Raw genomic sequence first — 27,073 nt, 5'->3', positions numbered from 1 at the left:
TTCTCTGTAAAATCTCCTCTCCTCAGTATAACCTCTTCCTCTCCTCTGTATATTCTCCTCCTCTCCTCAATATAATCTCTTCCTCTTCTCTGTATAATCTCCTCCTCTCCTCAGTATAATCTCTTCCTCTTCTCTGTATAATCTCCTCTCCTCGGCATAATCTCTTCCTCTTCTCTGCATAATCTCCTCTCCTCAGTATAATCTCTTCTTCTTCTCTGTAAAATCTCCTCTCCTCAGTATAATCTCTTCCTCTCCTCTGTATATTCTCCTCCTCTCCTCAATATAATCTTTTCCTCTTCTCTGTATAATCCCCTCCTCTCGACAATATAATGTCTTAAGGCCCTATTATGGTGCGTTTACACAGGCAGATTTATCTGACAGATTTTGGAAGCCAAAGCCAGGAATGGATTTGAAAAGTGGAGAAATCTCAGTCTTTCCTTTATGACCCGTTCCTGGTTCATGGTCTGTTCCTGGCTTTGGTTTAAAAAATGTGTCAGATAAATCTGCCTGTGTAAACGCACCATTACACTGAATGATTATCGTCCTTACTTGGCCGATTACCGATCGTTCAGGCTGAAAATAGTTTAGTGTAATAAAACATGTTAAAAGACCACGATCAGCCAACATGCACAATGTCTGTTAAGCATGGTCTTTCAACGTGTTTTAAGATCACAATGTGTGCTGCGACTGTCTGCTACACGTCACCCCCTGTAATAGGAGCTGTAGTAGCAGACGATAGCTGTCTTCAATGGAACACCCAAACGATCTAAGGATCCCTCTGCTTCCCGCTCCCTGTCTGTGCATGTAATCTCTGTATAATCTCCTCCTCTCCTCTGTATAATCTCTTCCTCTCCTCTGTATAATCTCTTCCTCTCATCAGTATTGAGCACTGTATATATTTCCCCCTCTCTTCTGTATAATCTCCCCCTCTTCTCAATATAATCTCCTCCTATCCACTGTATAATTTCTTTCTCTCCTTGGATTATAATCTCCACCTGTCCTCAGCATAATCTCCTTGGTATAATGTCCTTCTCTGCACTGTATAATATCTTTCTCTGCTCAGTACAATATATCTATAATCCCCTCCTTTCTGTAATAATATCTCCTCTGTATAATATCCCCTCTCCTTTATTATAATCTTTTCCTCTCTTCAACATAATCTCTTCCTCTCCTTAGTATATACTCATCCTCTCCTTTCTATAATCTTTATGTCCTCAGTATAAACTCTTCCTGTTGTCATTATAAACTCATTCTCTGCTTTGTTAATCTCTTTCTCTTCTCAATATAACCTCTTCTGTATATTCTACTCCTCTCCTCTGTATAATCTCCTCCTCTTCTCAGTATAATCTCCAACTCTCCTCTGTTTAATCTGTTCCTCTCCTCAGTATGATCTCCTCCTCTTCTCTGAATAATCTCCTCCTCTCCTCAGTATAATCTCTTCCTCTCCTCAGTATAATCTTCTCCTCTCCTCTGTATAACCTCCCCTTCTCCTCTGTATTACCTCACTATAATCCTCACTATAATCTTCTCCTCACCTCAGTATAATCTCATCCTCTGCTCTGTATAATCTTATTCTCTTCTCAGTATAATTTTATCTGTATAATCTCCTCCTCTCCTTAATATAATCTCCTCCTCTGCTCTGTATAATCTCCTCCTCTGCTCTGTATACTCTCTCGCTTTCCTCTGTATAATCTCCTCTTCTCTTCATTACATTCTACTTCTCTCTTTAGTATAATGTCCTTCACTTCTCAATATAATCTCCTCCTCTCCTCGGTATAATTTCCTTTTGACCTCTGTATAATCTCCTCCTCTCCTCTGTATAGTCTTCTCCTCTCCTCGGTATAATTTCCTTCTGTCCTCTGTATAATCCCCTCCTCTCCTCGGTATAATTTCCTTCTGTCCTCTGTATAATCTCCTCCTCTCCTCTGTATAATCTCTTCCTCTCCTCAGTATAATTTCCTTCTGTCCTCTGTATAATCTCCTCCTCTCCTCGGTATAATTTCCTTCTGTCCTCTGTATAATCTCCTCCTCTCCTCTGTATCATCTCCTCCTCTCCTCTGTATAATCTCCTCTCCTCTGTATAATTTCCTTCTGTCCTCTGTATAATCTCCTCCTCTCCTCGAAGTAATTTCCCTCTGTCCTCTGTATAATCCCTTCCTCTCCTCTGTATAATCTCCTCCTCTCCTCGGTATAATTTCCTTCTGACCTTTGTATAATCTCCTCCTCTCCTCTGTATAATCTCCTCCTCTACTCTCTATAATCTCCTCCTCTCCTCGGTATAATTTCCCTCTGTCCTCTGTATAATCCCTTCCTCTCCTCTGTATAATCTCCTCCTCTCCTCAGTATAATTTCCTTCTGACCTCTGTATAATCTCCTCCTCTCCTCTGTATCATCTCCTCCTCTCCTCTGTATCATCTCCTCCTCTCCTCTGTATAATTTCCTTCTGTCCTCTGTATAATCTCCTCCTCTCCTTGGTATAATTTCCTTCTGACCTTTGTATAATCTCCTCCTCTCCTCTGTATAATCTCCTCCTCTACTCTCTATAATCTCCTCCTCTCCTCGGTATAATTTCCCTCTGTCCTCTGTATAATCCCTTCCTCTCCTCTGTATAATCTCCTCCTCTCCTCTGTATAATTTCCTTCTGACCTCTGTATAATCTCCTCCTCTCCTCTGTATAATCTCCTCCTCTCCTCTGTATAATCTCCTCCTCTCCTCTGTATCATCTCCTCCTCTCCTCTGTATAATCTCCTCCTCTCCTCTGTATAATTTCCTTCTGACCTCTGTATAATCTCCTCCTCTCCTCTGTATAATCTCCTCCTCTCCTCTGTATCATCTCTTCCTCTTCTCTGTATAATCTCCTCCTCTCCTCAACATAATATCTTCCTCTTCTCTGTAAAATCTCCTCTCCTCAGTATAATCTCTTCCTCTTCTCTGTATAATCTCCTCACCTCAGCATAATCTCTTCCTCTTCTCTGCATAATCTCCTCTCCTCAGTATAATCTCTTCTTCTTCTCTGTAAAATCTCCTCTCCTCAGTAAAATCTCTTCCTCTCCTCTGTATATTCTCCTCCTCTCCTCAATATAATCTTTTCCTTTTCTCTGTATAATCCCCTCCTCTCGACAATATAATGTCTTAAGGCCCTATTATGGTGCGTTTACACAGGCAGATTTATCTGACAGATTTTGGAAGCCAAAGCCAGGAATGGATTTGAAAAGTGGAGAAATCTCAGTCTTTCCTTTATGACCCGTTCCCGGTTTATGGTCTGTTCCTGGCTTTGGCTTAAAAAATGTGTCAGATAAATCTGCCTGTGTAAACGCACCATTACACTGAATGATTATCGTCCTTCATGACTGATTACCGATCGTTCAGGCTGAAAATAGTTTAGTGTAATAAAACATGTTAAAAGACCACGATCAGCTGACATGCACAATGTCTGTTAAGCATGGTCTTTCAACGTGTTTTAAGACCACAATGTGTGCTGCGACTGTCTGCTACACGTCACCCCCTGTAATAGGAGCTGCAGCAGCAGACCGCAGCTGTCTTCAATGGAACACCCAAACGATCTAAGGATCCCTCTGCTTCCCGCTCCCTGTCTGTGCATGTAATCTCTGTATAATCTCCTCCTCTCCTCTGTATAATCTCCTCCTCTCCTCTGTATAATCTCCTCCTCTCCTCGGTATAATCTTCTCCTCTCCTCGGTATAATTTCCTTCTGTCCTCTGTATAATATCCTCCTCTCCTCGGTATAATTTCCTTCTGTCCTCTGTATAATCTCCTCCTCTCCTCTGTATAATCTCCTCCTCTCCTGTGTTATTTCCTGTTTCTCGACCCTTTTTCCTCAGATCATGGACGGAGGTCACCAGAGATCAGATCTTGTCTGGGAGTCCCAGGGGCCGTCTCAGCCGTTCGCAGAGAGAGGAGCTAGAAAGGACAATGGAAAAGAAGCTGAAGGAGTTTGAGGCACTGTCTGGGATTGGCTGGAAGTTGATTGGAGAGGATCACATGCTGGCACGGATGGTGAGAGTGCCGGTGTCATGGCGGTCTCAGCACGCTATACGTTATGTTTCATTTATCCTGATCCCAATGATTGATGACCCCACAGATCCGTGAGCGGCTGGAGGAGGTGCAGGGGCTGCTCAGCTGGTTACTCATGAGGTGGAGATGCCAGAAACACAAGAGGGTTATGGGAATAAAGGCAAACGAAGACGCTGGCAACGTGGAGGACCTAAAGGTCTGTGCCCCATCGAACAACACATAAAACTTTATAATCATATAAAACTATAATCTTCTATGCTGATATAATCACACATAATACTATAATCTCCTGTACTGATATAATCACATTATAATCTGTCCTCTCCCCGTGCAGATTGCATCTGGCTCCGCCTCCTTGGAAGAGTTTGAATGTCTGGAGGATGAGGATGTAAGGCCCCGGCCCGCACCCAGGGGCCCCACACTGCGCAAGTACAGGAGGAGGGCCCTCAGTCCTATATCTTTCCAGCCCCCATCCTGCAGACCCCTAGAGGGCACAGACATGGAGGAGGGGGGTCCCCGGAAATGCACTAAGGGGCCCTTGTGGCTGGAGCCAAAAAATCTACCGGCAGGACCTGTGATCCACGAACCCCAGGAAGAAAAAGCAGAGATGGTGAGAAGATGGGTGGTAACGGGGTCACTTGGCTGGGGGGGGAACACCAACCAATCAGGGTCCGCAGGAATAAGCGATTGCCCCCCTTCCCCCGTCATGTAATGCTACATGTCTCTTTCTTCCATCCGCTCAGCCACACTCCCCCCACAAGTCCTTTTGGAGGCGCTGTCAGGGGGTGCTGGAGGGCACATATAGGAGCTTAAAGAGAAAGAAACGTCTATCCCTTCCTGTAGTGACCGAGGTAACTGACCAATCAGAGTGCAGCGTGTGACAGCTTGTAGTGGCGGAGTGTTTACACCTCAACTAATATACTAACCTGCCAGATGATGAGAGTACTACTCCTCCTCCAATACACCTCCACATAACACAGAGGAACGCATCATGCCCTATCCACCAGTCACCTCTAGAGCTGCACTCACTATACAGTAGAACACGGAGTGCAGCTCTGACTAGAGAATTAGGGCCCTATTCCACCAGACGATTATCGTTTGCATAATCGTTAACGATTAACAATCTCAAACGATCGCTATTGCGAAAGACCTGAAAATGTTCACTCATTTCCATGGAACGATAATCGTTACTTATAATCATAATTGCGATAGTTTTTCTTCGCTATTTATTCGCTATTGCGTTCGTATCTATTGCGAACGACCGAACAACATCTTATTCAATGCAAACGATTTGCGAACGTTTTGCGAACGAGCAACGATAAAAATAGGTCCAGGTCTTATAAAGCGATCAACAATTTCTCGTTCGGTCGTTAATCGTTAACTGCATTTCAACCGAACTATTATCGTTTAGATTCGAACGATTTAACGATAATCTGAACGATAATCGTCCGGTGGAATAGGGCCCTTAGACATGATGTGACAGCATGTGGAGCTGCGGTCAGGATCAGCACAGGATATGTAGATGTATCTGGAGGTGGGGCTTCTTTCATTATGGGGTGGAGCTTCCCCAGATGAGGGTTCTTGGTTGTATTATGGGTGATGGCTGAGCACACTACAGTCACTGGGATAATATGGCCACCATGATCACTGTTGTGATGCAGATACCCTAGGTACTGGGAGTGTCAAGCACAGTTATGGTGTTGGGAGGGGTGGGGGGTATTTAGCGCTGGTCTCCAGCAGACTATACTGATATGGCTGCTGGTCACTACATAAGAATCCTGGCGAGTAGGGGACGTGCTCCTGTAATGGTGTGTCTGTGTACCGATTTTATGGTCACCTTCTTAGATATGCTCATTTGTTTGCTTCCTGCTGGTTTGCTGTGATTTTATGGTTGCTTGGCCACTGGGGGGGGATGTATTACTATGCTAACCTGTGTCTCTACAGTCCATACACACAGCAGCGACAACGTCCACTGCTGAGATTTGCTCCATCCCCAGACTATTCTTTTATCCTTTATATAGCATTCAGGTGAACAGCTCAACATGATGGCCCATGATGAGTCCTAGTGAGGTGCCCACATATCTCCTCATCACCTTCATACCCAGACCCCAGATATCTCCCTCCTCATCTTCATACCCAGATATCGCATCCATCACCTTCATTCCCACATATCTCCTCATCACCTTCATACCCAGACCCCACATATCTCCTCATCACCTTCATACCCAGAAATTGCATCCATCACCTTCATGCCCACATATCTCCTCATCACCTTCATACTTACATATCTCCCTCCTCATCTTTATTCCCACATATCTCCTTATCACCTCCATACCCACATATCTCCCTCCATCACCTTCATGCCCAGACATCTCCCTCTTTACCTTTATACTTACATATCTCCCCCCCTCATCTTTATTCCCACAAATCTCCTTATTATCTCCATACCAACAAATCTCCTTATCACTTTCATACTCACATATCTCCCTCCTCACCTTCATGCCCAGATATCTCCCTCCTCACCTTCATATCCAGATATCGCCTCCATCACCTTCATGCCCAGATATCTCCTCGCCTCCTTCAAACACACACATATCTCCCTATCACCTTCATAAACACACATCTCCCTCCTCACCTTCATACCCACATATCTCCTCATTACCGTCATAACCACAGGTCACCCTGCTACCTTTATACCCAGATATCTCCCCATCACCTTCATACCCAGATATCTCCCCACATCACCTTCATACCTTGGTATCTTCTTCATCACCTTTATACCCACATATGTCCTCATCACCTGCATACCCACATATCTCCAACACCATTATATCCACCTATCTTCCTCCTCACCTTCATGCCCACATGTGCCCTCATCCCTTTCATACGCATATATCTCCCACCTTCATACCCAGATATCTCCTCCATCACCTTTATACCCACATATCTCATCACCTTTTTTGCCCACATAGCTCCTCCATCACATTCGAATCCAGATATCTCCCTCTTCACCTTTATACCATATCTCACTTCTCACCTTTATACCTACATATCTCCTCATCACCTTTATACCCACATATCTCCCCATTACCTTCATACCCACATATCTCCCCATTACCATCATTACCACATATCTCCCTCCTCACCTTCATACCCACACATCTTCCTCATCACTTTCATTTATACTTCAGATGTCACTTTTCCCATCTCTGGGTGTCTCACCCTTGTATGTCTCTGATGCTCAGGTCTGTCTCTCTTTCGTTCATGCCCAGGTGAGCTCATATTTAAACATGAAGGAAGAAGCACAGGGAACTTACCAAAGCCTGACTGTGCCACGAATCTCCAGGAACATTCCCATATCTGGACATGATTCCTTGTTGCCTCCATCTGAATCTTCCACTGGTGCTCCTTCGACAATCACATCCAAGATATTTTTCAAGACTCTGAGGAGAAAGGAGAAAGCTGAGAGATGTACAATACAAGGGATCATGGAACTTTACCCAGACAGAAAAGACAACACCAAAGAGGGTCCCAGATACCAGACCTCCACTTGGCCCCCAAAGCAGGAGAAGAACCTCCCAACTCGAGAGACAAGTGGAGAACTTGAGACATTTGTAAACTATGTAAGGAACCCACTCAGTAGGGACATTGATGCAGAATGTGGATCTGGTTCTAAGAAAAGTCTTATGTCAGGTCCCAATACAGTGCCCAGTTCTTGCCCACATCTTCCTGTAGGTATTGTCCTAACCCCACAGGTCTCCAAAGAACCTCACATGTTGGACAATATCCAGGACACGCTTACAGTGATTGCCACAGAAGACTCTGGAGATGCTCAACACTTATATTCTAAAACAAAGCCAAAACCTACAGCCGAGAAGTTGGAGGTGACAGAAGAACAGCTGTCCATCACTGGAGGAGACACACCTTGGTCAGGCACCAAGGCATGGCTAGAAGCCCTGACTAGTAGCTCAGGATTTTGTAGGCAGAACATTCATGGGTATGGAAAGTCTTCGGCCAGCTCACAGGAGTGTCAGGAGTTAGAAGACTTCATTGAAAACTATGAGATAGACAGATTGTCCCCTATTGTCTTAGAGCAGCTTGACCCTGACTGGGATACAAACGAGGAAACCATGAATTCACCCAAGAGTCGTGAAGATGCTTCACTAATCCGTGATGTCTCAGATTCAAGGGCTATTGCCACATGTCCAGTCCTCCAAGACACAGATGAAGAAGCTACCAATACATCTCCAGTCCTACAAGTGACAGAAGGCTCTACCACCTCCTGTACAGTCCTACTACAGACAGGAGAATGTAGAACTTCATCTAAAGTCCTACAAAAGACGAGAGGATTTACAGTCTCCTCTACACTCCTACAAGAGGCAGGAGGACCTAAAACGTCATTTACAGTCCTACAAGAGACAGGAGTTCCTACCATCTTCTCCACAGTACCACAAGAGACAGGAGGACCTACCATCTCCGACATACTCCTGCAGGAGACACAGGGGCCTACCATCTCCTCTTCAAACCTGCTAGAGATGGGAGGGTCTACAACATCATCTACAGTCCTACAAGAGACACGTGGGCCCACAACTTCATCTACAGTCCTACAAGAGAAAGGAGGACCCACCATCTCCTTTACAGTTCTACAAGACATAGGAAGGCCTAAAACTTTGTCTAAAGTCCTACAAGATACAGGAGGACCTGCAACCTCATCTACAGTCCACCGAGAGAAAGAAGGGCCTACAATCTCATCTACAATCCTACAAAAGACAGAAGGACCTACAACATTGTTTACAGTCCTGCGAGAGACAAAAGGAGCTATCCCGTCATCTACAGTGTTACAAGAAACAGAAGGAACTACCTCCTCATCTAGGGTCCTTCAAAAAACAGGAGAAGCACTCACCTTGTCTCCAGTCTTCCGAAACACAAGGGGAGCAGCCACCTTATCTTCAGCCCTTACAGAGACAGGAGGAACAAAGGAGCATCCTGATGATGGACAACAAGCAGTAACATTTCCCTCTGACTGTGTCCTCCACACACTTGAACCATCCCACCACCCACATGACCCCTACAGTCCCATAGAGACCTCGCTTGGCAAAAGGATATTCTCTAAGGCAAGTTCACTTGCAGACGTTTACCATCCAGACCAAGAATTGTTGGAGAATGATGACGAGGAGCTGGAAGGCATATGGAATAATGCCAAGAAGGCTCCACTGGTATGCCCAGCACAAACTCACCATATGGCACCAAAGGAGATGGTGGGAGGTCGCTTGTCTCCAGTAAAACATGAGTCTCATAGAAAACCGAATAGCCAGGTGGTGATGGGGGCTGAGCCCAACATGCTGGTGGCCACATTTACTCTGCCACCCTCCGCCACCTATAGGGAGAAGAGTCAGAGTACAGTCCCTGCCCTAACACCCTGCTATCCAGAGATCAGCAAAAGTGGATCAGTGCCAAGTTCACAGATTCCTCCACCTGAGACTGAAGAGTCCGCGTTCAAGGTGTGAAGGCATTTATGTCACTCCTGTATACAGGGTATAATAGATAACCTAGATGTTTATATGACTCTTATGTCTGTATATGGGGTGTAATAGATTACCTGGTTGTTTATATGACCCCTTTGCCTGTCTACAGAGTATACCTGGGTGTTTATATGACTCCTCCACCTGTATAAGGAGTATATTAGTTTACATGACTCCTCTATCTGTATAAAGGGTATAATAGACTACTTTACTGTTTATATGACTCCTCCGCTTGTATACAGTGTATAATACATTACCTGGGTGTTTATATGATTTCTCTATCTGTATAAGGGGTATAATAGATTACATGGGTGTTTCTATGACTCCTCCGCCTGTATACTGTGTATAATAGTTTAACTTTGTGTTTATATTACTCTTCAGCCTGTATAAGGGGTATAATAGATTGCCTGGGTGTTTATCTGATTCCTCCATCTGTATAAGGGGTATGATAGATTACCTGGCTGTTCATATGACTCCTACGCCTGTATACGGTGTATAATAGCTTACCTAGGTGTTTATATGACTTCTCCGTCTGTATGCAGGGTAGAATAGATTACCTGGGTGTTTATATAACTTCTCCCTCTGTATAAGGGGTATATTAGTTTGCCTTGGTGTTTATATGACTTCTCCACGTGTATATAGGGGTTTAATAGATTACCTGGGTGTTTACATGACTTCTTTGGGCCCTATTCCACTGGACGATTATCATTCGCATAATCATTAACGATCTCAAACGACCGCTATTGCGAAAGACCTGAAAACGTTCACTCATTTCCATGGAACGATAATCGTTACTTATTATCGTATTTGGGATCGTTTTTTCTTCGCTATTGCGTTCGTATCTACTGCGAACGACCGAACGAAGTCTTACTCAATGCGAACGATTTGCGAACGAGCAACGATAAAAATAGGTCCAGGTCTTATAAAGCGATCAACGATTTCTTGTTCGGTCGTTAATCGTTAACTGCATTTTAACCGAACGATTATCGTTTAGATTCGAACGATTTAACGATAATCTGAACGATAATCGTCTGGTGGAATAGGGCCCTTTGTCTATATATGAGGGTAGGATAGATTGCCTGTGGGTGTTTATATGACTTCTTTATCTGTATATGAGGGTAGAATAGATTGCCTGGGTGTTTATATGACTTCTTTGTCTGTATATGGGGGTATAATAGATTGCCTGGGTGTTTATGTGGTCTTTGTCTTGTTGTTGCAGGTGACCCGGAAACTGGACTTCCAGCTGATGGAGGGGACTCTGGAGAGGAAACACATCCTGCAGCTCGGGGGCCGGAAGGTGAGCAGAAAATGAATTGATCAGAAGGGTGTGGCAGAATACAGAGGATATTGCAGGATTTTGTTTGTCACAGTGGGCGGTTCTTTTATTTGGTTTGTCATAGTTCCTGGTGCTGTCTGTCGCAGTGGGCGGGACCTGATGCCTATTTTGACATCTGACCTGTTCATCATCATAATCTCTTGCTGTCCTCAGGCCTCCAGTCGCACATGGGGGATGTTCTATGCAGTGCTGGTGAGACGAACTCTCTGTTTCTACCATGACCACAAACATTCCACAAAGGTGAGTGTCTGCAGAACTGAATCCTTCAAGGACTGTGGATGATGTGTCTTCTTGCTGGTGAATTATAAGGTAGATGAGGTGCATGTGCATCTTGCAGCACTTAATATCAGCTGATAACAGTCCCAGCTGCTGCAGAACCTCTTCACATCAGTCACTGTTCACTCACATTAGCTGTTGTTTCTATGTCGTGATTGTTAGCTCTGGGGGTTTTTGTGCTTCTATCCATGGTGCTGACTGACCCTAATCTACCTCCATAGAGATCTGCATCTGCTCCCCCACTGCACCTCACAGGAGCACTCTGCACCCCAGAATCTGACTACACAAAGAGGGACAACTGCTTCCGGCTGCGGTGAGTGCACAGCCAGTCTACTTACTGTGCAGAGCCCCTTGGCTCTCCCCTTCTGGTCTATTCGCCCCCGAGCTCACAGGTCGCTTCCTCCTGAGCAGCAGCAGACATGCAGCGCTGGCCTTATCCTTTACCAAGTGTGGGGGCTCCACATTCTCAAAATTATTTTAGTGGCAGATGAATTACATTTTCCAGGAGATAAAGTCTGAGCGGGCAAGTAGACTACAGCCCCCAATGTCACTTTACACATATATACACCCCCTCCCATGTCACAATACACGTATATCATATATACTCAGTATATACTACCCCTTCCCACCACAGCTCTATACACCGCATATTCTTGGTATATAGTCTTCACCCCTACAGCTGCATACAGTGATTATTGGGGGGGGGGGGTTAGTCCCCAAACCCCCACTGATCAAAACTTTTGAGAGGCCTATGTGACATGACAAGTCTTCTGCAGTATCAGTAATGTCTATGGCCTCTTTCCTCCTCTTGCAGATTAATGGATGGCTCTGAATATCTGTTTCGGGCCCCGACACCAGAGTCCCTCCAGCTGTGGTTGATAAGACTGCGCCACAACTCAGGTGAGTGGCATCTCCTCCCCTGAGTGGATGATGACCGGCGGCTGACAGGACGGATCCATAACATTACTTTGTGTTATCTACAGGGATGGAAGACTCGGATCTCCTCAGGGAGGCAGCAGTGGTCCCCCATCTTTCTCCAAGAATCAGGTCTGTCATACTGTATACCGTATACTGTGTTATCTAAGGATATAGGGTCCTCAGGAGTGCGGGGTACAGGAGACTGTCCCTCATTGTGGTCACTGTCTGGGGGGGGCAGTGGCTGCAGGATATTTGGGGTCAGGAACATCTTTCTGAGCAGCAGCTGACATGCAGCACCTCCTGCATCCTCACTAAGTGCTGGGGTTCCGCATTCTCAGAACTGGCTTAGTGCCTGACGGACTGCAGTTCCCAGTAAGTAAAGTGCAAGTGGGTGAGGAAGAAGATATATATATATATACAGTATGTGTATATATATATATATATATATATATATATATATATATATATACATACATATACACTTACGCACACACTACAGCCCCAGAATGTCACTATATACAGACACACAACATATATATATATATATATATATATATATATATCCCCCTCCAACGTCACTATACGTATACAGTGGGGAAGATAGGTATTTTTAAACACTGCACTTAGCAAATTTTCCCACCTACAAAGAATGGGGAGGTCTGCATTTTTTATCGTATGTACACTTCAACTGTGAGAGAAAGAATCAATTTTAAAAAAAGAAATCCAGAAAATCACATTGTATGATTTTTTTTAAAAATATTAACTTTGCATTTTATTGCTTGAAATAAGTATTTGATCACCAACCAACCAGAAAGAATTCTGTCTTTCAAAGACCTGTTAGTTTCATCCTACTCTCCCTACTTGCACCTGTTTGAACTCGTTACCCGTATAAAAAAAAAAACACCTGTCCACGCTAATCAATTAATCACACTCCAACCTCTCCACCATAGCCAAGAAGAAATAGCTATCTAAGCACACCAGGGACAAAATTGTGGACCTGCACAAGGCTGGCATGGGCTACAGAACCACAGACAAGCAGCTTGGTGAGAAGGAAACAACCATTGGACCACATTCTCGAGATTACCGTAACACATACTACGTTGTCATGGATTAAAATCCTACAGTGCATGCAAGGTCCCCCTGCTCACGGCAGCACATGTCCATTTGAAGCATGGGGGTAGAAAAATTATACTTTAGGGGTGCTTTTCTACAAAGGAGACAGGACGACTGCACCATATTAAAGGGAGGATGGATGGGGCTCCGTATAAAGCATTTCAACGTCCTGGAGAGGTCACTGGACCTGAACCCAACAGAAAAGTCTAAGACTCAATTTTGCCCAGCAAAAGCTCCAAAACCTAGAAGATCTATATGGAGGAGTGGGAAAAAATACTAAACTCTCTACCACATGATATTTTCATGGCTGACTCGCTAAACAAGTTCATGGGAGGTCTGGATGCTTTTCTGGCTGAATTTTGTCCCTAAAGCACAGAAAGGGCCCTAATATTTTTTTTACATGTGATGTCTATATATACTGCGCCCCCTGCTGGACATTTCAGGTAACAACTGGGTCATGACTGCAGCGTTTTGTTTTTGTTTTTTTTAGAGAAATTGAAGCCTGCCTTTTCTAATAAATTGAGGGAAATAGCACTATATGTGCATTTCCTATAATTAGTGTATATTAGGAATTTGTCTAACTTTGCTTATGTAATAACATATTATGCAAAAAAAAAAAAAAAAAGGGCCCTTGAAGCCTCAGTTACGAGTCAGCCAGATATCCCTCCAGAGAAGGAAAGCCTGTTGCTAAGGGGTGCCTCCCAGTGGGGAGTTCACCAAACCACCCTGATATATAGCCCCTTGGCTATTTCCATATTTATGTTCCAATACTCGCAACCGAGTGAGACTTAAAGAGAACCTATCATCTAAATTTCACTGTCCCTAATATTAAAGTATATCTTTCCCTAAGTCTATCTATGAAGATACAGACTGCCTTTGCAGTCTGTATCTTATGCCTTAGCTACTCTTTCGTTTCTGTGTAAGCAAGGCTGGGCGCCGCCATCTTGATGACGTCATTTGCGTTCCATCGTTGGAACGCAAGTTGCGTCATCAAGATGGCGGCGCCCGGCCTTGCTTGCACAGAAACAGAGGATTAGGTAAAGTAGAAGATACAGACTGTAAAGGCAGTCTGTATCTTCATGAAGTCTATTTATGAAGATACAGACTGTCTCTACAGTCTGTATCTTCTACTTTATCTAATCCTCTGTTCTGTGCAGCAAGGCCGGCGCCGCCATCTTGATGACGTAACTTGCGTTCCAGCGGTGGAACGCAAAGACGTAATCAAGATGGCGGCGCCGGCCCTGCTGCACCGGCACAGAGTAGTAGGTAAGGCATAAGATACAGACTGCAAAGGCAGTCTGTATCTTCATAAATAGACTTCATGAAGATACAGACTGCCTTTACAGTCTTATACTTTACCTAATCCGCTTGTTTGGTGTAGCTAGGCCGGGGGGGGGTGGGGCGCCATCTTGAAGACGTAACTTGCGTTCCAGCGGTGGAACGCAAGTGACGTCATCAAGATGGCGGGCCCCCCCGGCCTTGCTGCCGCTCTGCATGACGGGAGTTTCCTGTCTCGCGCCAGCTCTTTTGAAAAGAGCAGGCGCGAGGCAGGAAAGTAAAACAGAAATACTTAAAAAACGCAGCTTTAAAATTAATTAATTATATTTACAAATATTGTTAAAATTAGGATTTACATGTAATTAGGGAATAAAAAAAAAATCATTTTCGCCCGTGATTGGTTCTCTTTAAGTGGCTATGTATCAGGGTGGTTTGGTGATCTCCCCACTAGCAGGCACCCCTTGGCAACAAGTTTTCCTTCTCTGGAGGGATATCTGGCTATTCCCATGTTTTGAGACTCCTAACTGAGGCTCCATGGACCCCTTTTTTTGCATATTTAAATTTATAGGGGGCAATGTATCAATGGAGTCTCTTAAATGAGTACTGCATTGGATTTTTTGTCGCTGATCTTCTTGAGCTCAGTGATTGCTGTGTTTTGTTTGTAATAACATATTAAAAATAGATTTTGTCCGGAGTTCTCCTTTAAGTTCGTTTTTTTATTGTATCAAATACTTATTGCATGGAGTAAAATGCCAAATAATTATTTAAGAATCATACAATGTGAATTTCTGGAATTTTTTTTATAGATTGTCTCTCACAGGTGAGGTGTACCTGCGATAAAAATTACACACCTCTCCATTCTTTGTAGGTGAGAAAAGAAACAGCGTATCCAATATTTATCTCCCCCAATTTCACTATACACATGTATATCCCCTAATGTCACTGCAGGGCATTTGTGGGTCAGTAATAATCATTATGGGGTGTTTCGTGAGTTTGGGGACTGATGATGATCAGTTTGAGGGCTAACAATAATCTGTCGATCCATTAAGGTCCTTGATGCCAGATTTGTGCCAATCTGTACCAGTACGAGCTGCAGAGCCGGTAGTCAATCCACCATTCTGGAAGGAGGCGGAGAATATGGCAGCCGGTGAGACACCCATTGTTGTCTGGTGGGAGCCGAGGTGGGGGTCTAGTACCGTTCCTGGGATCTCCTGATAGTAGGCCGAGCCAAAAACATAACCCGTATGTATAATGTGCCGAAGAAATAAACTTCTCTTTTCTCCATTTAGAAATCCCTAAACCGAACTCACATCTTCTGCTGCCCGATACTGATGGTGCGGACTCTGAGAGTAACCTGCCAGGCCGGAGGAGGTCACAGTCCTTTAGCTCAGGTAAAATATACAGCATATCCAGGCACTAGAGAGCATCATTGAGAATACAGCCTATCATCACTAGAGATCAGCAGTGACATCACTGAGAATACAGCCTATCCATCACTAGAGATGAGCGGTGACATCACTGAGAATACAGCCTATCCATCACTAGAGATCAGCAGTGACATCACTGAGAATACAGCCTATCCATCACTAGAGATCAGCAGTGACATCACTGAGAATACAGCTTATCCATCACTAGAGATGAGCGGTGACATCACTGAGAATACAGCCTATCCATCACTAGAGATCAGCAGTGACATCACTGAGAATACAGCCTATCCATCACTAGAGATCAGCAGTGACATCACTGAGAATACAGCCTATCCATCACTAGAGATCAGCAGTGACATCACTGAGAATACAGCCTATCCATCACTAGAGAGCAGCAGTGACATCACTGAGTATACAGCCTATCCATCACTAGAGATCAGCAGTGACATCACTGAGAATACAGCCTATCCATCACTAGAGAGCAGCAGTGACATCACTGAGTATACAGCCTATCCATCACTAGAGATCAGCAGTGACATCACTGAGAATACAGCATATATATCACTAGAGATCAGCAGTGACATCACTGAGAATACAGCCTATCCATCACTAGAGATCAGCAGTGACATCACTGAGAATACAGCCTATCCATCACTAGTGATAAGCAGTGACATCACTGAGAATACAGCCTATCCGTCACTAGAGATCAGCAGTGACATCACTGAGAATACAGCCTATCCATCACTAGAGAGCAGCAGTGACATCACTGAGTATACAGCCTATCCATCACTAGAGATCAGCAGTGACATCACTGAGAATACAGCCTATCCATCACTAGAGAGCAGCAGTGACATCACTGAGTATACAGCCTATCCATCACTAGAGATCAGCGGTGACATCACTGAGAATACAGCCTATCCATCACTAGAGATCAGCAGTGACATCACTGAGAATACAGCCTATCCATCACTAGAGATCAGCAGTGACATCACTGAGAATACAGCCTATCCATCACTAGAGATCAGCAGTGACATCACTGAGAATACAGCCTATCTATCACTAGAGATCAGTGGTGACAATACTCTGCTTTATCCATTCATTACGTGTTATGTTTTGGGGTTATCGTTGTCCTATCCTTTTGTTACAGTTGTGTATCAGAAAGTGACGCCCGTTTCGGGTCCTCAGGATTCCTGCTCCAGCTTCTCTGTGACAGTTTATATTGATGAACCTCTGATTCCCCGCAGTCGCTGTCATTCCTTTGCCGCCCCGCAGGGGGGGTTGTTCAGCAGACACGCAGCAGACCTGAAGCCACGGAATAAATCTGTTTTCAGAAAGTTCTTCCGCAAGAAAGAATAACAAAGCCACATACACTGATTGCCGGACGACTGGCTGCAGCCAGCAAAACTGCAAGGACTCCGCAGTGGTGACCAGTGATCGCGTGACCTGTACTGCGCACTCAGGAAACCTGCACAAAGACTATTGTATTCACTGGGTATTTATTACTACTGAGGGGTTAGATGTGTGAGTTCTTCACACACTTACTAGTGGCTTTCTGTGATGCTGCCCCAATGCCGTGACCCAGATACTCAGGTTTTGGGTGGTATAAAATATATAGTATATCCACCCCTGATCCCCAGATCATATGTACAGTACTATTCTGCTGGTTGTTACCAGAAATGGTCAGCAATGCTACAAAAAGCCTTAACAGCTTTATATCTCCTATATCAGATGACTGTACATATGTGTAATGTATCTTATCAGACAAAAATGCTCCCTTCTCCCGTTTACGACTTGTAGCAGCTCAGGGATCAGATTTACAAGTCTAAAGAGGGGGAGGAGGGAGATAGAGACTTGTACAGCAGAAATCTAAAGAACATGCCAAATACAAGATAAAAAAAAAAAAAAGCAAGACACTGGAAAGAACAGATGTATGTACACAGTGACCCCACCAGCAGAATACTGAGTGCAGCTCTGGGCTATAATATAGGATGTGACTCAGGATCAGTACAGGATAAGTAATGTAATGTATGTACACAGCGACCCCACCGGCAGAATAGTGAGTGCAGCTCTGGAGTATAATACAGGATGTAACTCAGGATTAGTACAGAATAAGTAATGTAGTGTATGTACACAGTGAGAGCAGCTCTGGGGTATAATACAGGATGTAACGAAGGATCAGTACAGGATATGTAATGTATGTACACAGTGACCCCACCAGCAGAATAGTGAGTGCAGCTCTGCAGTATAATACAGGATGTAACTCGGGGTCAGTACAGGATAAGAAATGTAATGTATGTGCAGTTACCACACCAGCAGAATAGTGAGTGCAGCTCTGGAGTAATATACAGAATGTAACTTAGGATCAGTACAGGATAAGTTATGTATGTACACAGTGACCCCACCAGCAGAATAGTGAGTACAGCTCTGGAGTAATATACAGAATGTAACTTAGGATCAGTACAGGATAAGTTATGTATGTACACAGTGACCCCACCAGCAGAATAGTGAGTACAGCTCTGGGGTATAATACAGAATGCTGAGTTACATCCAGACATGTTTGGTGAGAACTTTCCTCTGTTGTTTCCTGTTGATCGCCATCTATTGGACCGTCTGTTCTCAGCCTTATTCATGGTGCCACATGATGTGCAGTTACTGCATCGGGATAGTATGTGTAGGTACCAGTTGTTTTAGGTTTGATGTCCTTAACATTATGATTATTTTTTGTGGACTCATTATACTTGTACTCCGCTGTATATCATCTACCACTGACCCCCTTCATCCTTGACTGTCCCTTACACTTACCCCCATTATTTATCACTGTTTCCTGCTAAATGATTTGTATATTTTATTTTTCTTTGCTTTTCTATGATGTTTTATACTATTAATAAAGAACATTTATTGATCCATTGTCCCATATTCTTCTATCAAAAGTGGTTAAGGTGTTGTCCAGAGTAGCACCATGCCTGTCTACAGCTTGTGTCTGGTATTACATCTCAGTCCCATACATTTCTATGGAGCTGCAATACCAGATCTCACCAATAATCAGTGTGGCGCTGTTCTGGGAAGAAAGATGCCATGTTTTCCTAATTCTAATGGACTACGGGTATGCTCACATTGAGGAATAGGCAAGGAATTTCAAGCGGAATCCGCACTTAGTTTTACGCATATTCTGCTTGAAATTCCACCTGTAAAATATGTACAGAGCAATGTCCCATTGTGTTCAATGGGATTTCCGTTGTGTTGTTCACACGGTGGAATTTACATGGATCTGCTTTCTGCCCAAAGAACGGACATGTCATTCTGCTAGAGAAACCCCATAGCAGTCATTGGGGCTTTGAATTTCCGCTTTCCGCTCACATTCCATGCCTATTCCGCCAGAACTGAAGAGGAGGAAATTTCAAGCAGAAAACTTTCCTCTTCAATTCCTTGGCTATTCCTCAGTGTGAACATACCCTAACACGCCCAGCAACACTGCAGGTTTTGGACTAATCAGGTTGTGGGTTTTACTTATTATCTGGTCCCATAATCTAGTGCGTCACCAGAAGTGTAGCTCATGCTGCAGTCATCCCCTCATCCCAAGGTGGCCGTCCATCATCCTGACTACATACAAAAGGTCTCCAAACCATGGCCCTCCGGCTGATGCAAAATCACTATGACAACACTGCACGAAAGAACATGGAGGACTATCCACAAGTCACAGATACTTCCACAGGGCAGGTCCACAGTGGAGGTAGTGGGTGCAAGGAGAGGGACCCCCAACAACCTACCCCACATTGAGGGCACACTACAACACCCAAAGATTACTGTTCCTACGACAACTCCCAGCAGTCACTGCTTCCACACCAGAGGCCTACTACAACTCCCAGCTGTCACTGCTCCCTCACAAAAAGCCTACAACTCCCAGCAATCACTGCTTCCACACTAGAGGCCTACTACAACTCCCAGCAGTCACTGCTCGTAAGCCTGAGGCCTACTACAACTCCCAGCAGTCACTGCTCCCTCACAAAAAGCCTACAACTCCCAGCAGTCACTGCTCCCACACCAGAGGCCTACTACAACTCCCAGCAGTCACTGCTTCCACACTAGAGGCCTACTACAACTCCCAGCAGTCACTGCTTCCACACTAGAGGCCTACTACAACTCCCAGCAGTCACTGCTCGTATGCCTGAGGCCTACTACAACTCCCAGCAGTCACTGCTCCCTCACAAAAAGCCTACAACTCCCAGCAGTCACTGCTCCCACATCAGAGGCCTACTACAACTCCCAGCTGTCACTGCTCCCTCACAAAAAGCCTACAACTCCCAGCAGTCACTGCTCCCACATCAGAGGCCTACTACAACTCCCAGCAGTCACTGCTCCCTCAAAAAAAGCCTACAACTCCCAGCAGTCACTGCTCCCACATCAGAGGCCTACTACAACTCCCAGCAGTCACTGCTCCCACACCAGAGGCCTACTACAACTCCCAGCAGTCACTGCTCCCACACCAGAGGCCTACTACAACTCCCAGCAGTCACTGCTCCCACACCAGAGGCCTACTACAACTCCCAGCAGTCACTGCTCCCACACCAGAGGCCTATCACAACTCCCAGCAGTCACTGCTCCCACACCAGAGGCCTACTACAACTCCCAGCAGTCACTGCTCCAACACCAGAGGCCTATCACAACTCCCAGCAGTCACTGCTCCCACACCAGAGGCCTACTACAACTCCCAGCAGTCACTGCTCCCACACCAGAGGCCTACTACAACTCCCAGCAGTCACTGCTCCCACACCAGGGGCCTACTACAACTCCCAGCAGTCACTGCTCCCACACCAGAGGCCTACTACAACACCCAGCAATAACCTCACTACTCCTACACCAGAGAATTATAGCCCTGTCTCCAGTGAAAGTCTGTCTTCCATAGCAACCAATCACAGCTCAGCTTTCATTTTACGAGCTCGTCAACATATGAGAGCCGAGCTGTGATTGGTTGCTATGGACAACGAAGGCTGTAGGAGGGCGCGATGAATCTGCACATCAGAGCTCTGCTCCCAGTACTGAGAGCAAAAAGCAGCAGAGAATAAAGAACCGAGGAACTCTCACTACACGATTAACACGTCAGCCCCTGCGTCACTTCTGTTGTATGCCCCACCCCCGTCACTGACAGCCCCGCCCTTCAGGGTCATGTGACTACTATTAACCCGCTACAGCCTTTTAACCTGTAAGCGTAGAACAGCAGTGGGAGGAGCCGTAGGTGACGTCAGTACTACCTGGCTTGTGATTGGTCCGTGCCTCAGTATCAGCTGCTGCTATTGGCTGACGTCCTGGCTTCGGGGTTTTCCTGGTTCTGCGGTGACGGCTCTAATCGGAAGATGGAGCCCCGGACGTCTCCGGTGTAATAGGTGAGAAGTACCTCAAATCTGCCAACCGCTAGGGCACCATGATACCTGTACTGTCCCCTCCGAAATAATTATGTCTGTACTACACCCTACCGCCACCCGGGGCGCTGTAATACCGGGACTGCACCCACCAGTGGTCTCTGCCATGCCCATCCTCCCCTTCCCCTGGGGTTCTCTGCCCTGCCGGTGATCTCTTGCCCCCTGGGCTCTCTGTCCTCCCTGTGATCTGTGTCCCCCTCAGATCTCCTCCCAGGATGCTGTGCACCTCTGCCCTGCCCATAGTTTTTTGCCCCCTCTTGCTGTCTTCCCTGCCAGTCATTTGACCGTTGTCCCTGGCTGTCGCCTCGCGCCCCCTCGCCGGCTCCCTGGCCGTCGCCTCGCACCGGCTCCCTGGCCGTCGCCTCGCACCGGCTCCCTGGCCGTCGCCTCGCGCCCCCTCGCCGTCCGGTTCAGGGTGCTAAGGCTCTCTTTGTCTTTTGGAGAAAACACCTATAACTCACACCTCTAAATAAATACAAAAATGTATAAATAAATTGATATAAAATAAATATTTTCAATGTTTGTCTTTTGCAGCTGCTGTCTTGATCACGATGTCGGAGGACTGGGTGTCCAAGAAGCTGGGCCTCCACCCAGAAGACGGTCGCTATGACTCAGGGCTGGAGGAGTCAGTGAAGTCTCTGCAGGAGGAGGCCGAGCTAAGACTTCCCTCTGCCTCAGATGAGGGGCCCCGTGGATCTGATTCGGCCCCTGATGCTGGAGACAAGGAGTGTGAGGCGCAGGACCTGGAGCGGGTGGACTCTACCTACGGATCGGTGTCCTTAACAGAGTCCCTACCACCGACATGCCTGCCCCCTACTGAAGCCCCGGAGAGCAGCACGCAGGACAGTGATCAACTAGAGGGCCTAACCTACTTGTCTGAAGAGGGCGACACGTGAGTAATGGGAGAGGGGCCGCCATGTTTATACTATGAGCCAGGTCTAGGAGGGGTCAGCCTCACCTCTCATCAGTGCAGCACCAGGCACAGCCACAGGCTTGAGGGGCGCTCCTGGGGCTTTAGCTGGTTTTCTGCCTCTGAATATAAATAAGAAAGCTGTCAGTGAATGGAAACAATGGGAGTGTAGCATCTGCTGAGCTTAGTCTGCAGTGTACAGGACACTGGTACTGCGGCGATTCAAATAGTTTCCCTGCTGTCGACAGGATATTGACACATCATGCCGGACGGGGAACAAATCCATTACTCACCTTCCCCGTCTGTGACGTCCGCAAAATTGTGGACATGTGAAAACCCCCCCACACACACACAAAAAAGGAGGGGAGAGAATATACAAAGTACTTCCCTAGGGAAAAAAATACATTACAATTACAATTTGATCAATGTGTATAGGCTGGCCCTTTAATATTTGGGCAGCTCTGGGGATGGTCAGTCTGGTTAGGGCAGGGGTAGGGAACCTTGGTTCTCCAGCTGTTGCAAAACTACAACTCCCATCATGATAGGGTTAGGGAGTCCCTCTTTTTTTAGAGTATGGGGGCTGTGTGTCTGTAGGTGATGCAGATGTGATGGAGCACTAACCCTATCCACCCAGACTCTGTATCTCTCCTCCAATCACACGCGGGTTATATAGCCGCCATCCTTAAAGGGGAGCTGCTCTTTAGTTTATCTTCTAATATGTCTGACTTGGGTTTCATCTGACCTGCCCTCTGTCAGCTCCTGCTGGATCCCATCTAGGGGCCTGGAGCCCAGGGGCCCACTCAGTTTCCACACTAGTTCTAATTTAATGGTGCAGTTCCTCTTGTGAATGACATGGGCCCCCAGTGTTGGTACACTGTGTTTTGGAGGTGTAATGATGCACCACTGCCATCAGACTGGTGGGGCACCTAGAATGTGTAATCTCAGGGATGTTCGCTGGGTATTGAAGCCTCCATGTCCCGGTGTGTGATTAGAGTGTAAGCTCTTGGGCTTCTGCAGTGCTTCCTGTTTGGTGGTTTTGGGGTTTCCCGATCCCGGACTGGTTGGAGGACATTCCTGTCAGCGCTGTTAACTTATGGTGTCCAGGTCTGGTGACAGCTGTCGCTGGAGGATGTGGTGATGGCTATTTTAAGTTGTGGAAATCCCCGGTGATGGGTGCAGTGCAGCAGAGGGGAGGGGGGGGGGACCCTAAGAATTTCCCTCTTAGGAATGCAGCCACCAGGCCGGGGCAGGAAATCCCCAGAACAGCTGGAAGAAGGGGGGTATGTGCAGCGCAGAGCCCTGTGCACACATCAGCTTGCACCCATCATTACTGCAATGGATGGATTAGTCATATCTGCTCTGGATGGGATGTGGATGGATTGGCTGTGTCTGCTCTCTGTGGATGGATTAGTTATGTCTGCTCCGTATTGATGGGATGTAGATGGATTGGTCATGGCTCCTCTGTATTGATGCCATTTGGATAAATTGGCTGTGTCTGCTCCGTGTGGATGGACTAGCTGTGTCTGCTCTGTATGTGGATAAATTGTCATGTCTACTGTGTGTGGATGGTGGTTATATCTGTGTTGGAACGTTATATGTATTGGACATTTTTAGCTCTGGTGATAAGTGGTACACATACAGCACCTCCACCCTACCCCACCCCCCTTTTTGAAATGGCTGATAATAGGAAGCAGTATAGACCTAAGCGAACTTGCAGTAAGTTTCGGTTCACGAAAACTCACTATCAGCATTTCATTCCAATAGTCAGGAGAAGATGGATGCAGCCTTAGGGCTGCCAGGAAAACATGGATACAGCTTATTTATTCATGCAGGGCTGCATCCATCTTCTCCAGTCTTCTGGAATTATCTGTTAAGTTTGCGGATCTCTAGAGCTGTAGCACACTGGCACTCCCGCTGAACACTCACTATGGCGGTGATCAGCTACATTCATCCCCTTTTGGGTCCGGGCTGGTTGAGCTGTGCTGTAAGGGTGGTATTACACGGAACGATTATCGTTCGAAAAATCGCTAAATCGTTTGGATTTGAACGATAATCATTATGTGTAATAGCAGGCAACTATTAAACGACCAACGAGAAATCGTTGATCGTTTAATAGGATTCGGACCTATTTTTATCGTTTGATCGTTCGCTCATCGTTCGGTGGAATAAGAATTCACAGCTGAAACGTATGCAATAGCGACGACTAAACGACCGCAAGAACGATCATAAATAACGACCATCGTTTTGTGTACTTGGGCGAACGATTTCGGGTTGTTTGCCTTAGCGGTCGTTTAAGATCGTTTATCGTTAATCGTTAGTTGTCGGAAAATTGCTTGGTGTAATAGTACCCTAACACTGTGCTGCCTCATCAGCTTTTGCTGCATGTAGATGTGGAAAGTCCCGGACTTAATCCTTCCTGTGCTCACATCACTGACAAGCGACCATCTCATTGTTGCCATCTAGTGGAATTTGGTGGTGATCACAGTTCATTTAATTCCATTAGAAAAAGCAGATGCAGGCAGACATAGCGACCCTACACTGCAAGGGGGAGAGAAGGACAGATATGGGGCCCCACATATAGGGAGGAATTGGTGATATTGGTTCTGGAGAACCCAGGGGTTGTGGCTCTCCCTCCTGGATGTGTATATAATAAATTGTTGTCTCCTTCTCAGACTCCTTCACCTCTCCATTATCCACTCCATCCCGGAGCTCTCCCTCTACTTCATCTCCGTTGCACCGAAAGACGTGCTTGACATACAGAATGATCTATATCAGGTGAGCAGGGGACACGGCCGAGGTCTTCTCTGCAGGTGGTTGTAAAAAGTTAACGCTACCTTCTCTCTCTCCCTACAGTCGGCCCTGCACCTCGCTGTCTACCTGGGACAGGTGCAGGTGGTAGAGGCTTTGGTAGAGAAAGATGTCAACCTGGAGTTACAGGACAGGAAGGGAGACACCGCACTGCACCTGGCCTGTGAAAAGGAACATCTGGACTGTGCCCAGATCCTTCTCCGGGGCCCCAGGGGACCACAGAACCTACAGATGCAGAACTGGAAAGGTGATCTCACCCCTGAGGATGTGGGGCCCCTTAGATGAGTTGGGGCCGTGTGAGTTCTGGGCAGAAGGGTGCATACACCTAAGCTAGAATCTTGAGTATGTAAACATGGGGGATGGGGGAACACCATAAATGTAGCATCATGAGGGGGGCAGTCTTGGGGCTGGGAATAGTCCAGGCCTAACATAGTAATTTGTATTCATATATACTTAATGGTTCTTTACCTGTGCACAGGTCTGTCATGTCTGCATATTGCCACACTGAGGCGGAACAAAGCCCTTATCTCTCTTCTTCTAGAGAGCGGAGCTGATGTCAACAGTCAGGTACTTGTGGCATTGCTGATGCCCCTAAGCATAGCCCTCTGCTGCAGGACTGTGTCTAGTTGTTGCCCTCATCCTCCATTCTTTTCTCATCCTATAGGAGGGCACCAGCGGTAAGACCCCCCTGCATCTGGCTGTGGAGATGCTGGATCGATCCCTGCTACAGCATTTACTGCAACATCGCCCCAAGGTGGACGCCTTTATGTATAACGGCTGCACCCCGCTGCACCTGGCGGTCGGCAGAAAGGACGCTGGATTGGCCAGGTTATTGTGTCAGGCGGGGGCGGACGTGTTACAGCGGAATCGAGAAGGGGACACCCCACAAGACCTGGCAGAGGGCAACAACCAGGTAAGGGTAGGGTATAGTGAAGGAGAACCTACCAAACAATAAGATCCCCTCCATCTCTGGCCAAGATTACCTCATAGTATGCACCTCACCATGCCCTGATACAAGAGCAATTGTCTACACCAGTGTTCCCCACCATGTGCCTGGACTACTGCATTCCCATTATGTCTCAGGATTGGGGTCTTGGCCATGTATTTACCCTCTGAGATGTGATCTGTATGCTTACTGCCTCTTCCATTTTTTTTCAGCTCCTTGCTTTTCTTCCATTCGATGATCTGAAGATTTCAGGAAAACCAGTGGTGACGTCTGCCTGATCCGCTCTTGTCCACCATGTCAGCTGCTTCAGGTCTCCTTCATGGCCAATGAACTAATTTCACAAGGGACAGAGCGGTGCCCATAAGGACTCAAAGACTGAGCAAGCACCACTCCAGCTCCCCTGCACATCATGTGATATGGTGTGGGCTCCTCCCCACGTCATGTGACTGTGCGCCCTTGTGCCCCTATATATAACCCTTTCCCATCTCCTGCTGAGCATACCAGCACAATGGTTGGGAGGAGAGACCTCTGTACAATTGCTGCATATAACCCCCCTCCCACAAATAATCACAGCTGCAGCTATGGCTATCTGCCCCATATAGATCTGCCGCCCTATGACTGGATCGCTTTCTCCACCTTGGTTCACGGACCCCTTTATACATAAGTGACAAGGCTAAAAAAAATCCTTTACTGTCCCACCTTCCCTGCCGATTGCTTATTGCTGCTATAATGTTGCAGAGTCTGCTGGAGTTGTTATGCTTCTCATCTCACACTCCAAGGATGGTGTAGGTGAAAGAGTTAACCAGTGAGCATTATAGGAACTAGAAATATTGATGAGTTAACCTGGAGGTTGTACGCTGCAGCAGCCCTCCTGCCTCTCCTCCATGCTGTGCTGCAGTCACCATCTTTCGCTTCTCTGTATCATATCCTGGAGTCCCCCTTTAAGCAGGACCCACTCTTGTACAGCCCTTTTGAGTTTGTGGGATTGTTTTCTATGTGTTGCGGTGGGATGTGGATGCCTTTGCCCTCCCTGGGCCGTTCCTCGTGATAGTCATGGATGATCCAGAAATAAACTATTGTCACATAAA

General features: G+C 46.2%; 2 protein-coding genes across 6 annotated transcripts in view; both read left to right on the top strand.

Moving 5' to 3' along the window:
• LOC138774171 (spectrin beta chain, non-erythrocytic 5-like) overlaps positions 1–18,784 on the top strand; it is a 52,001-nt gene extending 33,217 nt beyond the window's left edge. For 2 of the 5 annotated variants that reach the window (XM_069954806.1, XM_069954807.1), the window contains 13 exons: positions 3,842–4,016; positions 4,102–4,230; positions 4,369–4,644; positions 4,778–4,885; positions 7,307–9,535; positions 10,776–10,853; positions 11,046–11,132; positions 11,390–11,481; positions 11,983–12,068; positions 12,152–12,215; positions 15,527–15,624; positions 15,767–15,868; positions 17,052–18,784. In XM_069954806.1, the coding sequence (XP_069810907.1) occupies positions 3,842–4,016; positions 4,102–4,230; positions 4,369–4,644; positions 4,778–4,885; positions 7,307–9,535; positions 10,776–10,853; positions 11,046–11,132; positions 11,390–11,481; positions 11,983–12,068; positions 12,152–12,215; positions 15,527–15,624; positions 15,767–15,868; positions 17,052–17,260 (3,733 nt within the window). In that variant the 3' untranslated portion in view covers positions 17,261–18,784. The remainder of the gene's footprint in view (positions 1–3,841; positions 4,017–4,101; positions 4,231–4,368; positions 4,645–4,777; positions 4,886–7,306; positions 9,536–10,775; positions 10,854–11,045; positions 11,133–11,389; positions 11,482–11,982; positions 12,069–12,151; positions 12,216–15,526; positions 15,625–15,766; positions 15,869–17,051) is intronic. The other 3 variants (XM_069954809.1, XM_069954808.1, XM_069954810.1) reach the window with 3 other exon arrangements.
• Positions 18,785–20,908: 2,124 nt separating this feature from the next.
• NFKBIE (NFKB inhibitor epsilon) lies at positions 20,909–27,073 on the top strand. Its single transcript, XM_069955098.1, has 7 exons — positions 20,909–21,285; positions 21,856–22,213; positions 24,904–25,006; positions 25,085–25,286; positions 25,518–25,606; positions 25,704–25,952; positions 26,198–27,073. Exons 2-7 carry the CDS (start codon positions 21,873–21,875, stop codon positions 26,261–26,263), a joined length of 1,050 nt encoding a protein of 349 aa, XP_069811199.1. The 5' UTR covers positions 20,909–21,285; positions 21,856–21,872; the 3' UTR covers positions 26,264–27,073.

The sequence above is a fragment of the Dendropsophus ebraccatus genome, chromosome 15, assembly GCF_027789765.1.
Source record: "Dendropsophus ebraccatus isolate aDenEbr1 chromosome 15, aDenEbr1.pat, whole genome shotgun sequence".
In the NCBI taxonomy this organism is placed as follows: domain Eukaryota; kingdom Metazoa; phylum Chordata; class Amphibia; order Anura; family Hylidae; genus Dendropsophus; species Dendropsophus ebraccatus.
Note: the sequence above shows the minus strand (reverse complement) of the source record. Positions and strands in the feature narration are given on the sequence as shown.